Source organism: Sorex fumeus, unplaced genomic scaffold, assembly GCF_029834395.1.
Source record: "Sorex fumeus unplaced genomic scaffold, SorFum_2.1 ptg000063l, whole genome shotgun sequence".
NCBI lineage: Eukaryota > Metazoa > Chordata > Mammalia > Eulipotyphla > Soricidae > Sorex > Sorex fumeus.
This window is the reverse complement of record NW_026606120.1, coordinates 8,718,419-8,736,146: the sequence shown is the minus strand read 5'-3', so window position 1 is coordinate 8,736,146 and position 17,728 is coordinate 8,718,419. Positions and strand designations below refer to the sequence as shown.

The following is a 17,728-nucleotide window of genomic DNA, read 5'->3' as shown; positions in this document are numbered from 1 at the left end:
TATGCTAGCTGCCCCTCTGGCTGGGGTTTGGCCCTGCCTAGCCTGGGAGTGTCCATGACAAGTGAACAGTCTTCCTGATTTCCAGCTGCAGACTTGTGTTCTGGGCGGGAAGAAGCAGGGGGCTTGCCCTGAGGCTCGGGGCCCTTGCTGATCCCTAGGATGGGGAGGGGTCCTGGCCCAGGAGCCCTGCACAAATCCCAACTCTGGGCCTCTCCAGCTAAGCTCAAGCCTAAACTACAAAGGAGGCTGACGATGACAGGCGCAGAGGCGACTGAACGGAAACCTGCTGTCTGCCTGCAGGGTCACATAGAGGGAAAACCAATGGCAGGCACCGAGATGCCCTGGGCAACCCTGTGCCAGGAGCACGTCGGCAGAACCCAAGGACTGTTCTGGGCAAGCTCCACTCAAAGCAGCAAAACTGAACCTTTATGGGGCTGGAGCGATAGCACAGCAGGGAGGGCATTTGCCTTGTATGCAGCCGACCTGGGCTCGATTCCCAGCATCCTTTATGGTCCCCCAAGCACCGCCAGGGAGTAATTCCTGAGTGCATGAGCCAAGTGTAACCCCTGTGCATTGCTGGGTAAAAAGGTAAAAAAGGCCCTCCCGTTGATCGTCGATTTGCTCGAGCGGGCCCAGTAACGTCTCCATTGGAGACTTTGTTGTTACTGTGTCTGGCATATCGAATACTCTCGGTAGCTTGCCGGGCTCTCCGAGAGGGGCGGAGGAATCGAACTCGGGTCGGCCATGTTGGCCGCTTGTAAGGCGAACGCCCTACCCGCTGTGCTATAACCCCTGTGCATTGCTGGGTGTGACAAAAGGCAAAAAAAAAAAAGCAAAAAAGCAACAACAAAGAAAACCTGAACCTCTGTCCCACCTCACGTCTACTCAGACACCCAGCTACTCTCTCCCCCAGGAGTTTTCACCAATACCGACAATGGACCCTGTTGGGTCAGTAAGTCCCAGGGCACATGCGGCCACACTGAGCTTGGGTGGTCCAGAAGCTCAGCTTTTAGGTCTGCAGGGAGGACGCTGGAGGGCTGGGGATTGATTTCTTTGGAGCTGAGGGGCAGGCCAGGAGATGCCTGCAGTGGCAGAAGGCAACACCAGGGGGCGCCCGGGGGCAAGCAGAGGGACTGAGCGTGTGGGACTTGAAGAAGCTCTGCATGGAGGGCCAGAGTGTCTGGGGCTGACTGGCTTTGATCCCCTGCATCCAGGCATGCAGAGATCCATGCAGCCTCCCAGAATCTCAAGTCCTTCCCTCCTTGACGAGAACTGTCAGGTCCCACAGGGCTGGCCATGGGCGCTGCTCCCTCCCTAGGATCCCTAGAGCCATGCTGTAGCCAAGTGCGTCTGAGCACTGCAACCAGAGTCTGTGACCCTGGTCATCACCACCACCATGGGGAATGGGGAGAGGGAAGTGGGCTTATTTTGAGTATTTCAGCGGGCAGAAACAGAGAGATCCTCGAGGATGTGAAAGCTGGGAGGACTCTGCAACTGTCTCACCCTCTCCCATCTCCAGGCCTCATGCCCCGACTCCGCCCCCTCACCCCACCTGGCTCCTGACACCTGACACAGTGCCCCCTCCCTTTCCCCAGTCACCCGCCTGGCCAGACACATCCCCGCTTGCCACACCCAACACAGGCCTGAGACAGACCTTGGGGGTCACTGAGACCTCTCTGGCCACTCCCTGACCTAGGAGCTGAGGGGAGGGGGTTAAGGGGGTTAAAAGTGATGTTGCAACCGCAGGGATGGACCCGCACACAGGGAACGGGTGTGGGAGAAACATACACAGAACGGAAAGAACCAGAGCTGGGCCTGGCCTCTGGACCTGGTGGGGGCTGGGGAGGGAGAGGTGAAAGGCCTCCAAGGAAGCGCTAGGCCAGCTCCTGGAAGGGAGCAGGGGGAGGGGCTGTCTGGGCATTTCTAGCTTGAGACTCTGAATATAACCAAGCCAAGCCACGATGTCTTCAGGACATGCAGCAAGCTGGGACCACAGAGGCAGGACAGCAGGGAGGGTGCTTGGGGGAAGGTGTTGGCCTTGTGTGCAGCTGACCTGGGTTCAACCCCCAGCACCACAATGGTCCCTTGAGCCCCCTCCAAGAGTGATCCCTGAGCACAGAGCAACGTAGGGTGTGGCCCCAAAACAAAAGAACATGGCACCAAGGCCCAGAGAGGGGAGGGAGCTTATCTTGCAATGCAGAGGACACGGGTTTGATCCCCGGCATTCCATATCGTTCCCTAGGAGTAATTCCCGAGTGCAAAGTCAGGAATGACCCTGAGCACCACTGCGCATAGGTTCCTTTCCAGGTCCCTGCCCCCCGCCAAATAATAATAATAATATGCACCAAGCACTGGGAGTATCTGTGCTCATGCGTTCCTGCTTCTGGTCATAGGCCCTGAGAGTGAATATGGCTCTGACGTCGGAGCAACCAACATCTCCCCACGGGACTGCCCATGCAGCGGGCGCCACCATGCCCAGCACTGCCTTCCCTCTCCCCCACCCCAGTCCTGCCATGGAACCCACTGTCCGTACCGACATGTAGGACCTGGTGCCCACAAAGGAGTTGGCCATCGAGTCGATGAGCTGCCCGCTGACCCCGAAGTCGCAGAGCTTGATCTCCCCCCGGGAGTTGACCAGGATGTTGGAGGGCTTGACATCTGTGGGAAAGAAGCAGAAGTGCAGGGGTGAAGAGAGGTGGGCTAGGCCCCACAGGTACCCCTGCCCTAGCACGCGGGGTCTGCCCCTAGCTTGCTAGCAGCCAGGCTGCTGTTCCCGCCTGCAGAGGGCTCTGGAAGGAGTCTCAGGAGGGTGATGGCATATGCTAACCACCGGGCACTGCGCTAGGGGATTTTCACTGCTTGTTTGGGGGCTCACTCCTGGCTCTGTGCTCAAGAATCACTCCTGGGGGGCTCAGGGGACCCTATGGGGTTCTGTATCAAACAGAGATTGACCACATGCAAGACAAACACCCAAGGCGGGAGAGTTAGCACAGTGGATTGCTATCTCTGTGCTATCTCTCCTGCCTTGGGTGTCACTCTGAGAAACCAGCCTTACGCCAGAGACCCATAGGGAGGAGTCACGATGGATGCCAACTGAGGGTTAGTAAGAACTCCTTAGAGGGCCACAGCACAGTAGGGAGGCCTTGGCCTTGCATGCAGCTGATCTGTGTTTGAGGGACTTTGTCACTACCTGACCCAGGATGAAGAGGAGGGGCTGGGAGGGCGAAGGTTGGGGCAAGATGAATGGCCTTTTATTCACCTCATCATTGGGAAGATCCCTGAACAGACAGAATTTGTTTAAGAATAAATTGGGGCCAGAGAGGTAGCCCACGGCTTCGGATGGGTGCTGACCCCTCAGCCGACGGGGCTGGTGGTTTCATCCAGTGAGGACACAGTGCTGGCGTAACCTGGGCCACCACAGCGCCCCCAGGAGACTGCTGCAGGTGGGTTACTGAGGCTAGAACTTGGTCGAGGTCGTGGGTCCTGGGATTCGTGGACCCACACCAGCAAACAATGAGACACCCTCGCAGGGTAAGGGTGGTGGGACCAAGAAGGAAGTGATACAGAGACTTCCAGAACTTCCAGAGAAGGGGAGGAGAAACTGAGGCCCCTGCCAGCCTCAATGCACCACGACACACCCACTGACCAAACTTCCGTTTGTCCTGGGGTCTCCTGGTCACAAGCAGCAAGCTTGGGGACAGCGCCTCTAGTCCCCAGGGCTGACCAGGACTCCAGGCCTTGGCACTCTCTTCCTTACCCTGGAACTTGTTTATTCTTTTCCTGCTCTTTCTTTGGGTGGGGGCTTCCCCAGCAGGACCACCAGGAGGCCCAGGGGCCTCTCCCTGCTATTCTCAGCCAACGGGGCTGTTGGTTCTGACCAGGGCCTGACGACAGTGTTGGCTTGACTGGGCCACCTACAGGGGTGCTTGGGGCCCTCACAACACCCCCAGGAAACCGTGTGGTGCCAGGGACTGAAGTGGGGTCAGCGCCATGGCCATACAAGGCCTGGCCAAAGCCTTGGGCTACCTCTCTGGCCCCAATTTATTCTTTTTCTTTTTATTTTTTTGCTTTTTGGATCATACCTGGTGAAGCTCAGGGGTTACGCCTGGCTCATACACTCAGGAATTAATCCTGGCGATGCTCAGGGGACCATATGGGATGCTGGGAATTGAACCCGGGTTGGCCGCGTACAAGGCAAACGCTCTACCAGCTGTTCGATCGCTCCAGCCCCATCTGGCCCCAATTTATTTTTGAATTCTGTCTGCTCAGGGATCCTCCCAAGGATGAGGCGGATAAAAGCCATCCTTCTTACCCTTTGCCCTCCAGGCCCCACCTCTGCATCTAGGTCAGGTAGTGACCAAGCCCCTCAGCCAGCTCACGTCAGTCTGGGCCCACAGTGGGCAGAGACGGGGGATGGAACGCCCACCTTGCCGCTGGACCCGGGGCTCCTCAGTGCTTGGGAAGTGCCTCTGCCCACTGTGTGTGCCCTGCATGGCCCCATGTGCAGCTCCCCCTGCCTCTGGCCCTGCCCTGCGGCCCCCACTGAGATCCCATGCAGGCGTCTACTTCTGGCCCCCGTAACAGCAGGGACTGAGAGACGGAAACCCAAAGGGGCTCAGGGGTTTGTGGGGGCCGCACAGCAGAAACCGGGGAAAGCTGGCCCAGAACTCAAACACTTCTTTGTCTACCAATCTTTTCCCTTGGGGACAGACAACTCTGAAGTCGGGGGTCACTGGTGGCAGAGGCACCAAGCAACATACTGGGGGCTGGACGTGCAGCCCCTGGCCCTTCATTCTGTCCTGACCATAGAGCCCTGGGTGCTCCCACCTCACAGTGTCCCCCTGCTGAGATCACATGAGCTGAAAGTGGAATTCGAACCCCGGCCTGTGGCCTTGAGCAAGTCCCTGCTTCTCTGAGCTGCAGAGCATGAGCGGAAGGGGCCAGGGGCCAGCAGGGGCAATGTGTGCACTCACATCCCTGGTCACGACAGCGGGAAGAATGGTTCTCCCGGGGCTGCCCTCAGCTCTGCAGCACCAGCATCGGGCGCCAAGCAGGCCAGCACAGGCCCTGCCTGGCCCCTCTGCCTCTGCCCAGACCAGACCTGGTGCCCAGAGAGCAGCAGCACTCTGGAGCCGTCCTCGGATCTGCTGTCTGCTCATGCGGCAGACGAGCCCCCTCCTCCCCAGCCTTACATAACACGCTTCCCTCCATCCCTGGCCGGCAGCCTGCAGCAACACCACCAGCCTGCCTAAGGCTTCAGATTCAGGAGGGAGGGGAGTGGGGCAGGGCAGAGGGGAGCCCTGGGGGTTTCCTGCTGGATTCCATTTGTCCTGGGAGCCAAAGGCACAGCATCCCCCCGCCCCCCCCCCCCCCCACACACAGAAGGTGGCACAGAAGCTGCCTGGAGACAGTCCCCCAGTACTGGAGCTGCTCTGCTCCACCCTGGCAGCATCAGGGCCCCTGGGGGGCTGCAATGGGTCCCAGGTCAGATCCGTCCACAAGGAGATTCTTGTCTCCAACGCCACCCCAACCCCCCACTTTGAGACAGAACCCAACAAACTGCAGCACGGCAAGGCAGTGCTGATGGGCAGGGCAGAGACGAAAGGGGACAGTATTGATGGTCTCCTCTGTTCCTTCCCCTGCTCTTCCTCCACCAGGCCGGGGGCCCCCAGTGACTCCCATCTGCCTGCAAGCACAGCCCCCAGCTCCCACTACCTTTCCAAGCCAGCCCCCACCCCCTCCCCCCATCCGGCTGACCCCTCAGGCTCTAGGGCCTGCTGTATCTTGGGGCCAGGGTCCCCTGACAGCACTGAACACAGCCTCCTGCACCCTTGGCATCAGCCCCTCCCCCACGGCTGTGCCCACCACAGGGTGCAGCTGAGAGGCGCAAGCACCAGGGAAGCTGCTGCCGATTGACATGAGGCTCCCACCCTGCAGGGTGCCCCCAGGGACACAGGAAATCCTCCTGCAGGAACAGCCAGGAAGGGTCTTTTATCTTTGTGTGTTTTGGGCCACACCCGAAATGGCAGAAATTGCACCTGGGTGGCTGCATGCAAGGCAGGTGCCCTCCCCGCGGCACTGTCGCCTCAGCCCCAAGGAAAGTGTGAGGGAGGCCACAGGGGTGTCTCTCAAGCAACCTACTGGGACGGACAGGTCAGCGCCAGGTCTGGGGTGCTGGGCACGTGGGCGCACTTGGGACCTTGCACATACAAGGCACAAGACACTGACCCCTGAGGCATCTCTGGACTCGGTGAAGAAGGAAGTCTTAGGAGAAAACTGGAATGCGTATTCTCTGCCACTGACAGAGGCTCTTTTCCAAGCCTTCCAATTCTCCCTTAAACACATAACTAGCTTTTTTCTGGGGGCCGGTGGGGCTGGGGGGAGTGACCCTAGCCCCTGCATGGGACACGTGTCTGCCACCACTGAAACAGAGCCCGGCTCAAGAGCAGATGATTCTGCCCTAAAGTTGGAGCATTTTCCATCCCTTTTCAACAAAGGGCCCAGCCAGAGCACTGCTGGGTGTGATCCCCATCCCGCCCCAGAAGGGGTTTAGAGAAATAATTCAGCATTTGTTTATTCTACAGACACAGGGGTCCATTCTGAGCCTTGTGTAGGGACAGTCCATGGGACTCAAGCTGTCACCATTAAGAGAGACAGAACCCAACAAATAGCAATATGGCAAGGCAGTGCTGCTGGCCAGGGCGAAGACGAGGGCACATTTCTGATGGTCAGGGCAGAGACAAGAGGGGACAGTGCTGATGGTCAGGGCAGCAATGATAGGGGACAGTGCTGATGGCCAGGGCAGAGACGAGAGGGGGCAGTGCTGATGGCCAGGGCAGCGACGAGAGGGGATAGTGCTGATGGCCAGGGCAGCGACAAGAGGGGATAGTGCTGATGGCCAGGGCAGCGACAAGAGGGGACAGTGCTGATGGCCAGGGCAGAGACGAGAGGAGACAGTGCTGATGGTCAGGGGAGTGACGAGAGGGGACAGTGCTGATGGCCAGGGCAGAGACGAGAGGGGACAGTGCTGATGGCCAGGGCAGAGACGAGAGGGGGCAGTGCTGATGGCCAGGGCAGCGACGAGAGGGGCTAGTGCTGATGGCCAGGGCAGCGACAAGAGGGGATAGTGCTGATGGCCAGGGCAGTGACAAGAGGGGACAGTGCTGATGGCCAGGGCAGAGAGGAGAGGGGACAGTGCTGATGGCCAGGACAGGGACAGGTGGGGACAGTTACTGATAGTCAGGGCAGGTGGGCCCTGATCTAAACTGACACTAGACTGTCCAGCGGCCAGGGAGGCCCATGCAGATGAAGCTCAGTGAGAAGCAGCTACACGAGGACAGTGGCCCCCATGCCGCAATGCCCCTTCGTCCAGGATGGTCTAGGCCAGTGCTGGAGGAAACGACTGGGGGGTGGGGAAGGGCAGTGGGCAGTGCCAAAGAGGAGTGAGTGTGGGGCATGAGAGAAGCAGAAGCAGAGGAGGGAGAAATGAGGGCCCCAGGAAATGCAGCCAGGGGCACCGGAGACTGCCTCACTTCTGCACGGGCTGAATCACCGTGAGAGATACTGGGTAAATGAGCGTTAAAGGGTGAATAAGACAAAATTTGTTTTTGTTGTTTTGGAGCACAGCCGGTGATGCTCAGGCTCATCCCTGACTCCGCACTCAGTGATTACTTCTGGGGGAGCTCAAGGGGGAGGTGCTCAGGGGACCAGATGGGATGCTGGGAATTGAACCTGGGTCAGCCGTGTGCAAGACAAATGCCCTACCCACTGTGCTATCACTCCGGCCCCTAATTTCCTTTCTTAGGGGGGTGACCACCCAGCAATGTTCAGGGGTTACTTCTGACTGGTGGTGCTCAGGGGACCCTATGGGATGTACGGGATGTGAGGATCGAACTCTAGTCATCTTCATCTCTCCAGCCCCAGACCAAAAAAAAAAAAAAAAAAAGATAAAAAGAATTTTTTTTTTTTTTTGTTTTAAATGTTAAGGCTGTTTTAAGACTTCCAGCAGCCTCTTTGTAGCAATCCTGGTAGCATTTTAATAACCCTTCTCTAAAGATAAGCTTCCAGACAGGAAAGGTCACTGACCCTGATAAATCAAGAGGCCCTCCAGGGCCACCACACCAGCAGCGCCAGGCTAGGGAACTAATTCAGTAGCAAAAACAATTAGAATTCAGAGGAAACCCAGACCCCTCAATTGACCAGTCCCTATGACCTCTTCCCTGCACAGCCTTCCCAGAGAGCACGGAGAAGATTTCAGTGTCCGGCCCTTGCTGGCCTGGGGGCAGGGAGGTCTCCCTTCCCAGCCAGCGGAGATGTGCCACCACCATGGGCTTGCTAAGTTTAACTGTGCCAGGAGACCACTGGAGCAGACTGTCCTTCCCTTAGCCTTGGGCCTCTCCTGGAGCTGCTCCACGCAGGGCGTGCAGTCCGGGGTAGAACCCGGGCCTCCTGAACGCACTGCCTGCGTCCCGCCAAGTGATCTCTCTGGCCCCTCACCAGAGTGGTAGGAAATATTCCGGGACCCCACACGGGAACAGGAGCACTGAGGCTGAGTGAGGGACACACCCGTCCAGGTTACTCAGTGAGGGGCCAGGGAGAGGTCTCTGGGGACAGAGTACATGCAGGGTCCTGAGACTGGTCCCTGGCACCACCCAGACTGCAGCCTCCTGGTTACCCCTGAGCTCCACAGGGCTCAAGCCTCACTGCAGAGACAGCCTGAGTGCCAAATGACCGGGCCCGCCTTGTTGAGACCAGCACGGTCACCTCTGCCCATGACAGACAAACTAGAACACTGCTGGATGAACTAATGGTAGAGAGCAAAGGAGAACTCTGACAGCCCTAGGGCTGGCGAAGAGAGAAGTGGAAGTGACCCCATCTGCAGGGAAAGTCATCCTTAGGCTGTGGGTGGAGAGATCCAAGTACAGAGGGTGAGAGAGAGAGAGAGAGAGAGAGAGAGAGATGAGGAGAGGAGAGAGAGAGAGAGAGAGAGAGAGAGACTCAGCAGGGAGGTGCTTGCCTTGCACACAGCCAATCCAGAGTGACCTCTGAGCACAGAGCCAGGAGTTACCCCTGAACACTGCCAGGTGTGGCCCAAGAACACCGCCACCCTGCAAATCGACACAAACACCCAGTAGTAAGACAAGTATGTCAGAGAATGGAATGTACAACAGAGAAGCCTCAGTGAACTGTATTGCATCGGGGGCTAGAGACAGTACCGACTACAGAAGCAAACATTCAGCCTGGTCAGCCTCACTGGCCACGGCGGGTGGGCATCGTGTGACCTGCATCTCATCTTGCTTCATACTCATATCTCCTGAGCACTGTCAGGATCCAGTAGTAGCCCCTGACTGCCACTGGGTGGGGCCCCAAACCCTCCAAACCAAGCAAAAATACCACATTGGGGGCTGGAACGCAAAGGGCTGGAGGACGTGCTTTGCATGCAAGAGCCCCAGGTTCAGTTCCCTGAACCACATGATCTCCTGAGCACCATGGCGGGGTGGGGGGGGGGGGTTGCTCCTCCTCACTGGGGCCAGTGGAACAGTGCAAAGGGGAGGGTGCTTGCTTGCATGCAGCAGCCCTGAATTTGATCCCCAGCACACCCATGACTCTCAGCACTGCCACGAGTGAGTCCCGGACACACTGAGCGAGCTCACCACCAAAAGAAGGCTCTTCGTAAGCCCAAGAGGACGCACCCAGAGGGCCATCTGGAGCATGAGCTAGCATGCCAAGGATTCTGGGGTCCACATCCAGCACTGTGTGGCCTCTGAGTACCACGGGGGCCACTCCGATGGCACAATTGGGGACGCTCCCCTCCAAGAAGAGAAAGGAACTGTGATTGTGTCTGGTCATTTCTCAGTGTTCATACACATCGCAACCTACTGACGTACACCTGAAGCCAGAGCACTGTTCTATGACAATTTGCTCTCAGTTTTGCTTGTCCGTTTGGGGGCCACGTTCAGCAGTGCTCAATGGGCCACTCCCGGCTCTGTGCTCAGGGAAGGCCAGGGCTATGCAGTCCTGTCACTCAGCTTTCTCGGGACCCTCTATCTTGGTTTTCAGGGGGAGGGGGAGCTCAGCAATGGGGTTCAGTACTGGAGTGCCTGCATATGTGGGCGAAGTTCCGGGGGTGCCCCCAGCACCACCACACAGCACAGCACAGAGGAGCCACCCTCCCCCTCCCAGCCCCAGCTCTGCGGCTGCAGAATTCTGGGTGTGCCACAGAAGTGGCAAGGACAATGCAGGGGAGGGGGCTGGGCCCGGCCAGGGAGAGTGATGTCCAGGGACAGCAGACACCAGCCCTCCCCACAATCTCTGCAGGGTGGAGACAGAGTCCCTGCCGAGGCAGGGAGCCGCCTTCCGCCTTCCCGGGGCTCAGCATCTTCCCTGACAAGGCTGACTGCAGGAAGCTGCTGACAGAGGGAGGGAGGGAAGGACGAGCTGCATGTCCGCCTCCTGCCTCCCTCTGATTAGCGACTCAGGTTGGGCAGTGTGTCTGCGGGACTCCTGCTGGGCCCTAGCCCTAGCAGCAGCGTCCATCTCTCTCCACGCTCAAGGCTTCTGTTACCCAGTTCAGCAACTGCACTTCATCATGCTCTTACCTCCCCAGATTCATTAATTCACTCTCTACTGCTGTCTCCCTCCCCACGGACTTCCAGAAAGCTCCCACGGTTGACGATGGAGCACTCGGCTTGATGGCAGGCATCCGGGATCTGGCTTCATTAGCACACAATATTCAAGAGATGGTCTAAGTGCAGGGGGAGGAGGGCACACCCAGCACGGTGCAGGGCTTACCCCGGCTCTGGGATCTGGGATCTCTGTGGTGCCTGTGGTGCCTGGGACCGGATGTGCTGGGCACCCACCATAGATGATCAAACCAGGGTTGGCTACGTGCAAGACACGCACCTTCCCCACAGAGGGAATCCATTTCAGATGTCATCATCCCACATTGTTATTTTTTTTTTATTTTTGGGTCACACCCAGTGATGCTCAGGGGTCTGTGATTGGAAATCATTCCTGGCGGTGCTCAGGGGACCATAAGGGATGACAGGGATCAAATCCAGATAGGTCACATGCAAGGCAAACACCCTCCCCCTCAGTACTATCCCACTAGCCCCCATCACCCCACATTCCACACATCCCTGCAATTTCCCGTACTCTTGAGGAGTGCGGGAGCCCACAGTTAACTCAAGACCATATGCTCTGCCCCAGTCCTCAACTCACAGGAGTCAGAGACAACAGACGTGCCAGGCCTAGGAGCAAGTACGCGCTGAAGGTCTCAGATACACGCAGAGACCAGGCCAGCCTTATGCAAGCGTCTGTCTTATCTTAGCCACACAAAAGGGCCCTTGAACTAACTGAACTGCTGGGGAACCCTCTTAGAAGATCCCGTGATAAGAAATGCAAAGACTTGGGTTTCCCCAGAAACCTCGGACAACAAGTTTCACTCAACCGAGTCCTGCACTAGCTTCCTCTTTGGTCCAGGAGTTCCTTTCTCTCTCAATAAATCTTTTCGTCTGTTCCTAACTCTGAGACTGGGTGTATTGAATCAATATTTTCATTCCTGAAAATATGGTGGCACCTGGGAAGCGCTAACACAGAAAACAGGTGGGCCCCACATCGAAACGACCTAAAATTTTAAGACAGATACAACAAAAGAGGAAAAGGTATGAGGGGTTACAAGGCAAAAATAGAAAAGGGGGGAGGGAAAAGGAAACAGCCAGGAAACAGAAATGCATCTGGATCCTCTCATTTCTGAAGGCCCCCTCATAAGTAACAGAGCAGCTCCATTCCACAAATGTGGAAACGAAGACTCACTGCCCCCCGCCCCCCCCCCCCCCCCATGAAGAAGTCTTTCCCTGACTTGCTTAAAACCCTGTCTGAGCAAGAAAAGGCTGCAGGTGAGTGAGACTCAGCTGCTAATCAAGAAAGGGAACAGCTAAAAGCCTGGCAGCGCACTTTCTGCACCAGGGGGTGGGGGGTGGGGTGGCAGGGATGGACAACGGGAAGAGGGGACGTCAGCAACCAGTGGAAGGACATAGTCGTGACTTTTAGTCCACCAGAGGAAGGCAGAAACCAAGGCAACCACATAGCACACGGTCAGCACAGAGGCTAGACACAGTGCTGGGTCATGGTCAGCACAGAGGTTGGACATGAGCCTGGGTCTCGGTCAGCACAGAGGCTAGACACGGGCCTAGGTCACAGTCAGCACAGAGGCTGGACACACGGATGCGTCACAGCACAAAGGCTGGACACGGGCCTGGGTCTTGGTCAGCAGAGGCTGGACACAGGACTGGTTTACAGTCGGCAGAAAGGCTGGACACACGGCTGGACCATGGTCGGCACAGAGGCTAGACACGGGCCTGGGTCACAGTCAGCACAGAGGGTGGACACGGGCCTGGGTCACGGTCAGCACAAAGGCTGGATACAGGCCTGGGTATCATCAACACAGAGGCTGAACACAGGCCTGGGTCTCGGTCAGCACAGAGGCTGGACACTGTGCTGAGTCATGGTCAGCACAGAGGTTGGATATCATCCTGGGTCACGGTCAGCACAGAGGCTGGACATGGGCCGGAGGCGCCCCCACTCTTTCTTGTGGGGTGGGCACTTCCAGGACTCTATGGAACACTGACCGCATCCATATACCGTGCTCCGAGGGAAGAGGGGGCCTCCCTCCCTCCAGCTGCTGGGCCTGGTGCCCACTCACAGCCCCGCCCCCTGGCAGGGTCACCTGCTGCCCTTCTTGGGACTCCCCACTGGACAGCAGCGGGAGCTCCGGAGTCAGCTCCCCATGACTCAGGAAATTCAGAGAACCAGAAGCTGCCAGGATGGACAAAAAACCCACACGCAGCAGAGAATTCACCCGGTGCCACCCATGTGCCCCGTCAGTGTCCAAGAGGAAGGACTCGGGTCTGCAGTGGCCGGCTTTGACTTTCCACAATCATGGCTCCAAGAACTGTCCTTCTAGAACCTTTCTCCTAAGCGCCCGCCATCCTCCACAGCAGGGGGCCAGCTGGGAGACTCGGACACTGGGGAACCCAGCCACCGGTCAGGGATGAACAGGGGATGGGGAGAGGGACCCCTTTCTGCCCCTCCCTCCCCTTAACAGAGAAGCCAGGAGAGCTGGGTGTGGCCAGCCCCAGGGCCTGTCCCTGCCCTTCCTGTCTGCTGCCTACATCTGGGTTTTGTCTTGTTCTTTTTTACTGGGGAGACCACGTCCAGCAGTGCTCTGTACTCAGGAATCACACCCAGCGGGGATCAGGGCACCCTATGGGATGATGGGGATGGAACTTGGGTCAGCCGTGTGCGAGAGAAGTGCCCTCCCTGCTCCAGCCCCTGGCTGCTGGCTCCACCTGGCCCTGGGTCAGCTGTCCTGTCTCTGTCCTACACTGTCCTGTCTCTGTCCTGCGCGTGCTGATTCGTATGGTCTTGCTAACAACGAAGAGCGCTCACTCAGACATGCTCAGCGCCCAGGAAGACCCCTTTAGAGATGCTTCCTAGACCTGTGGTCTGTTCATACTCTGCATGATAGTAGCCCTCCTCTCCACCCCACTAAGTGGAGAAAGATGAACCCCCTCAGGAGAGATGCAAAAAGCCCTAATCAAAATGGAAAACAGAGGCTGGAGACAGAGCATAGAGGGGAGGGCGCTTGCCTTGTTTGATCCCCGGCACCCCACTAGGTTTCCCAAACACTGCCAGGAGCGATCCCGAAGCACAGAGCCTGGAATAAGACCTGAGCACCGCTGGGTGTGGCCCCAAAACCTAAATAAATAAATAAAATGGAAAATGGGTCACTGAAAGGGCAGAGTCCTTTTCTGCACCCACCCGGGGCAGTCTGGGAGAAAGAGAACCCTCCAACACCAGTGCCACCCGCCAGGGGTCCTCACTCCCCCACCGGGCCATCCACTCCCCGCCCGAAGTTCGGCTGCCCGCTGGGGCTCATGGCTCTCCCCTCTGTCAAAAGAAACCTGTGCTCTCTACGAAGGCATCTTCTTTGCCCTCCTTTTCGATTGCTATTTTTCTCCTCCCCTTTCACTCACATTTCCGGGTTGCACTATTGATCTTCTGAAATCACTCCCTGCACGCACAACAGCAAGAGACCCGTGAGACCCAGGTGGAGGTGGGAATGGTCTCTTCTCTCTCCACCTGGCTGGCAGGACCTGGCGCCCACTGTGGGGAGATGCCTGGCCACGTGCCAAGGTAGAGATGGGTAGCAGAACCCGCAATGCCCACTGTTCCCTGCTCCAGCGTGGCTCCCCACGGCAGTCCTTTGCTCTGGAAAGGGGCACGGAGCAGGGCTGCGTCTCAGGGCTGCCCACCGTCTCCTGTCAGGAGAATGAAGTGAGTGAGATGCCCCTGCATGGAGCAGCAGCTTCAACAGTTTCCGTCGGGGAATTCTGTAAGTGCGGGCACTTGGGGAGCAGCGGTTGTGGGGCACGGTACCAGCCATCCCCCAACTAAAGACACTGTAGGGGCTTCATGGGCGCCGGGCACTTTCCTCCAACAAACCGCAGACGTGCTGCTTCTAAATGGTAAAGCCAACCCTGCCTGTCACCATCTTGGGGCCTCGTGGCTCCCTCTCTCGCGGCTCCTGCTGAGGAACATCTGTCCCATGTGTGGTCACAGGGTCCCTGGCTGGCCCCCGGCCTCCTTGGCAAGGACTCGCAAATGAGCGCCGCAGCCCAGGACAGCAGCCCCTTCTTCCAGGCAGGGGGCTTGCTCTCCCCTCCATTCCTCTCCCACCTGCGGCTGTGCCCCCCCCCAGCTCAGCTGGGAGACCTCGGCGCCTGGGGTCCCTAAGGACACTAGAAATTCCCCCTCCAGCACCCACCCAGTCCAGGGCAACTCCTGCATCTGACCCACTGGTATGGGCCAAGCAGCATCTTCCAGAGTGGATGACACTGTCCAAACTGGAGTGAGGTGGGTGGGGCCCAGAAGCCTGGGTGCAGTGGGGAAGCGGCAGAAGCTTGGGTGTAGTGGGGGGTCAGAAGAAGCCTGGGGTGCAGTGAGGGATGGTGTCTGTCTACTTAGAGACGGCTGATTTCTAGGGAACTGTGAAATGGTTTTCTTCATTCGGAAAATGGACCGGGGCCCACATTAAGTGTGGGACCCTCTACTCTGTCCAAGCTGCCACTGTGCCTGGCTCTGATTCTGCAGGGCATCCAGACAAGGTGGCCCCTCAGCCCTGCTACAGAGGGGGACAGAAGGTCTCGCTCACCCTCACAATCCTCCCAGGAAGCCTGGTGAGATGCCAGGAAAGTCGCAGTGGGCAGGACAGTGAGGATGCGCTCCTGCTCTGTACAGACACCAGCAGGGCCGGCTGGGCTGCTGCCCATGGCTACCACAGCAGGTCTGCGGGAAGGCCAGGGCGGAGCTGCCGGGGGCTTGGGGGGCCACCAGCTGCCCTGGTGCCGGGCCTGGAGACACAGTCAGTCTCAGAGGAAGCTCGGGCCGGCCCTGAGAGCTTATGAGGTTTGTTTTCCTTGACAAAACTCCTTCTCCAGGGCCAGAGGGACTGGACAGCAGGCAGGACACTTGCTTAACACGTGGCCAACTGGCTGGATCCCCAGCACCACACAGGGCCCCCAAGTCTGTCCCTGAACACCCCCGGGTGTGACCCAAAAGCAAACGAACAAGCAAACTAAAGCTTCAACCCAGGCTGCTTATCACCCATGCTTTACAGCAGCCAGTCTGGGGGGCCCGAGACCCTCTTTGGGGCACAAATCTTATTTGTTGGTCTTTCCACTCTCTTTCTCTCTGGACAATTCTACATTCTCCTTAATCAGTATCCTTCCTCAAAAAACTATTTCACTTCAAACATCCAACCAAATAAAAATAAGGGGCTCGGAGTGGAAAGGGTGTTGCTCCATTCGCCCTCTCCTCTCTGGAAAGAAAGATGGCAGCCGCATGGGAGCCTTGTGGACAGCAGGTATGAGCCAGGGGTCTGGGGGCGACGAAAACCTCATGGGAAGGGGGGCGTTCTGGCCCGTCCTTCACGCCTTACCGAGGCCACCAGTTGCCCCCCACGAGCGGCTCTCCGGCATGGCCACCACTCCAGAGCACAGAAACCAATCTCTTAATTATCTGACTTTTAGTAGAAATACTTCCAGAGTTAATAAGTAAAATAACAGAAATCCAAAACCGCGCGGCCGCGCGACAACATTTAATTCTTGAACCCAGCTGTAGGAAGCAAATCATTTCACAACGCTTTTTCAGCATGTCTGATTTGGGGGGGGGGGGGTAGGGGTAAACTATAAATAATAATGGTGCATCTTTTATCGAAACAATGAATCTAGTAAAAGTAGATAGAGTGTTAACTAGAACTCATCTGCCTCACAGGCATTGGGAGGGGTGGGAGGTGGGGTTCTATTGGGGTTCGCGGTTAAAAATAAGTATTGGTAAAGGGAAATGTGTTTGATATTTGCATGACTGAGACCTAAACCTGAAAGCTTTGTAACTTTTCCCACAGTGATTCAATAAATAAATAAATTATAAAAAAAAAAAAATAAGGGGCTGCAGATGCGACGCCCCCAAGCAGGGTAGCCCCAAGGTATAAACTTATAAACTACTCTTCACGGAGACGTGTCTGGCCATGCAGCCCACAGAAAGTCGAGCTGGGGCAGGGGGTGACTTGTCTTGCACACGGCCAACCTGGGTTCAATCCCAGGCAACCCAAATGCTTCCCTCCCCATCCCCGCTGAGCACAGAGCCAGGAGTCAACCCAGAGCAACACGAGATGTGGCCCTAAAACCAAAATAAAGAAAGAAATGAAGAGCGAGGCGGGCTTTCTCAGCATCCCAGGCCACAGCTCCCTGGCGATCAGGCTGTGTGCCATTCATCTGACGGAAGGGGAAGAAAAACACTCTCTTAGCATTTATCGATCTTTAGGCAGCAACTCCAGGCAGGAATAATTTACAGGCCATGTTGTTCAAGCCTCTTATTGATCTCAATCACAGAAGGTGTCTCCAGGCACTCAGTCAGAATCCGAGCTCACCCGTTAGAGTGGGCTCAGAGCCACACAGGGCTGCGAGGGGCACAGAGCAGGGCTGGGTCGCAGGGTCGCCCACCGCCTGGATGAAGAGACCAAGAACCTCCCACCACCAGTCATGGTCTCTGCAGAGACTGTGGTGGCTGACACCTTCCAGGTTCTCAATGAAACCCTCTCTCCTCGCTGTGGTCCGTGTCTCCATCAAGAACTTAAAGCTGATCAATGTCGGCAGGAGACAGGACAGAGAGAAGGGCATCCGCCTTTGCACGTGGCTGACCTGAGTTTCTGGGCACCCCATATGGTCCCTGGGGCCCTGCCAGATGTGATCCCTGAGCTGAGAGTAGGCTCTGAGCACTGCCAGGTGCCCCTCCAGGTCTCCAAACAAAATGTAAGTTGGGGCCAGAGAGGTAGTACAGGGGTAGGGCACTTGCCTTTCACACACAACTGCCCTGGGTATGGTTCCTGGCATCACAAACATTCCACTGAGCCCCACCAGGAGAGACCCCTGAGCCCCTCCAAGCATGGCCCAAATCCAACCAAAAACAAGTGACTTGTTAATTTCAGGTATGCCTCATTTTACACCAGGGTTATGTTCTCAGAAAGATTTGAGGGCTGAGGGGACAGCCTGGAGGGTGAGAGTGCATGCTTCGCACACAGCAGCTCCAAGTGAGACCCCAGCACCATATGGCACCTCAAGAACCACTGGAGTATCCCTGAGCACAGTCAGTAAGGCCCCCAAACAAA

The 17,728-nt window shown here is 57.1% G+C and overlaps 1 protein-coding gene across 2 annotated transcripts in view; it reads right to left on the bottom strand.

Moving 5' to 3' along the window:
• The window catches only part of MAP2K1 (mitogen-activated protein kinase kinase 1), an 82,021-nt gene that overhangs the window by 5,697 nt on the left and 58,596 nt on the right, over positions 1-17,728 (bottom strand). For both annotated transcript variants that reach the window (XM_056126815.1, XM_056126816.1), the window contains one exon: positions 2,534-2,658. In XM_056126815.1, the coding sequence (XP_055982790.1) occupies positions 2,534-2,658 (125 nt within the window). The remainder of the gene's footprint in view (positions 1-2,533; positions 2,659-17,728) is intronic.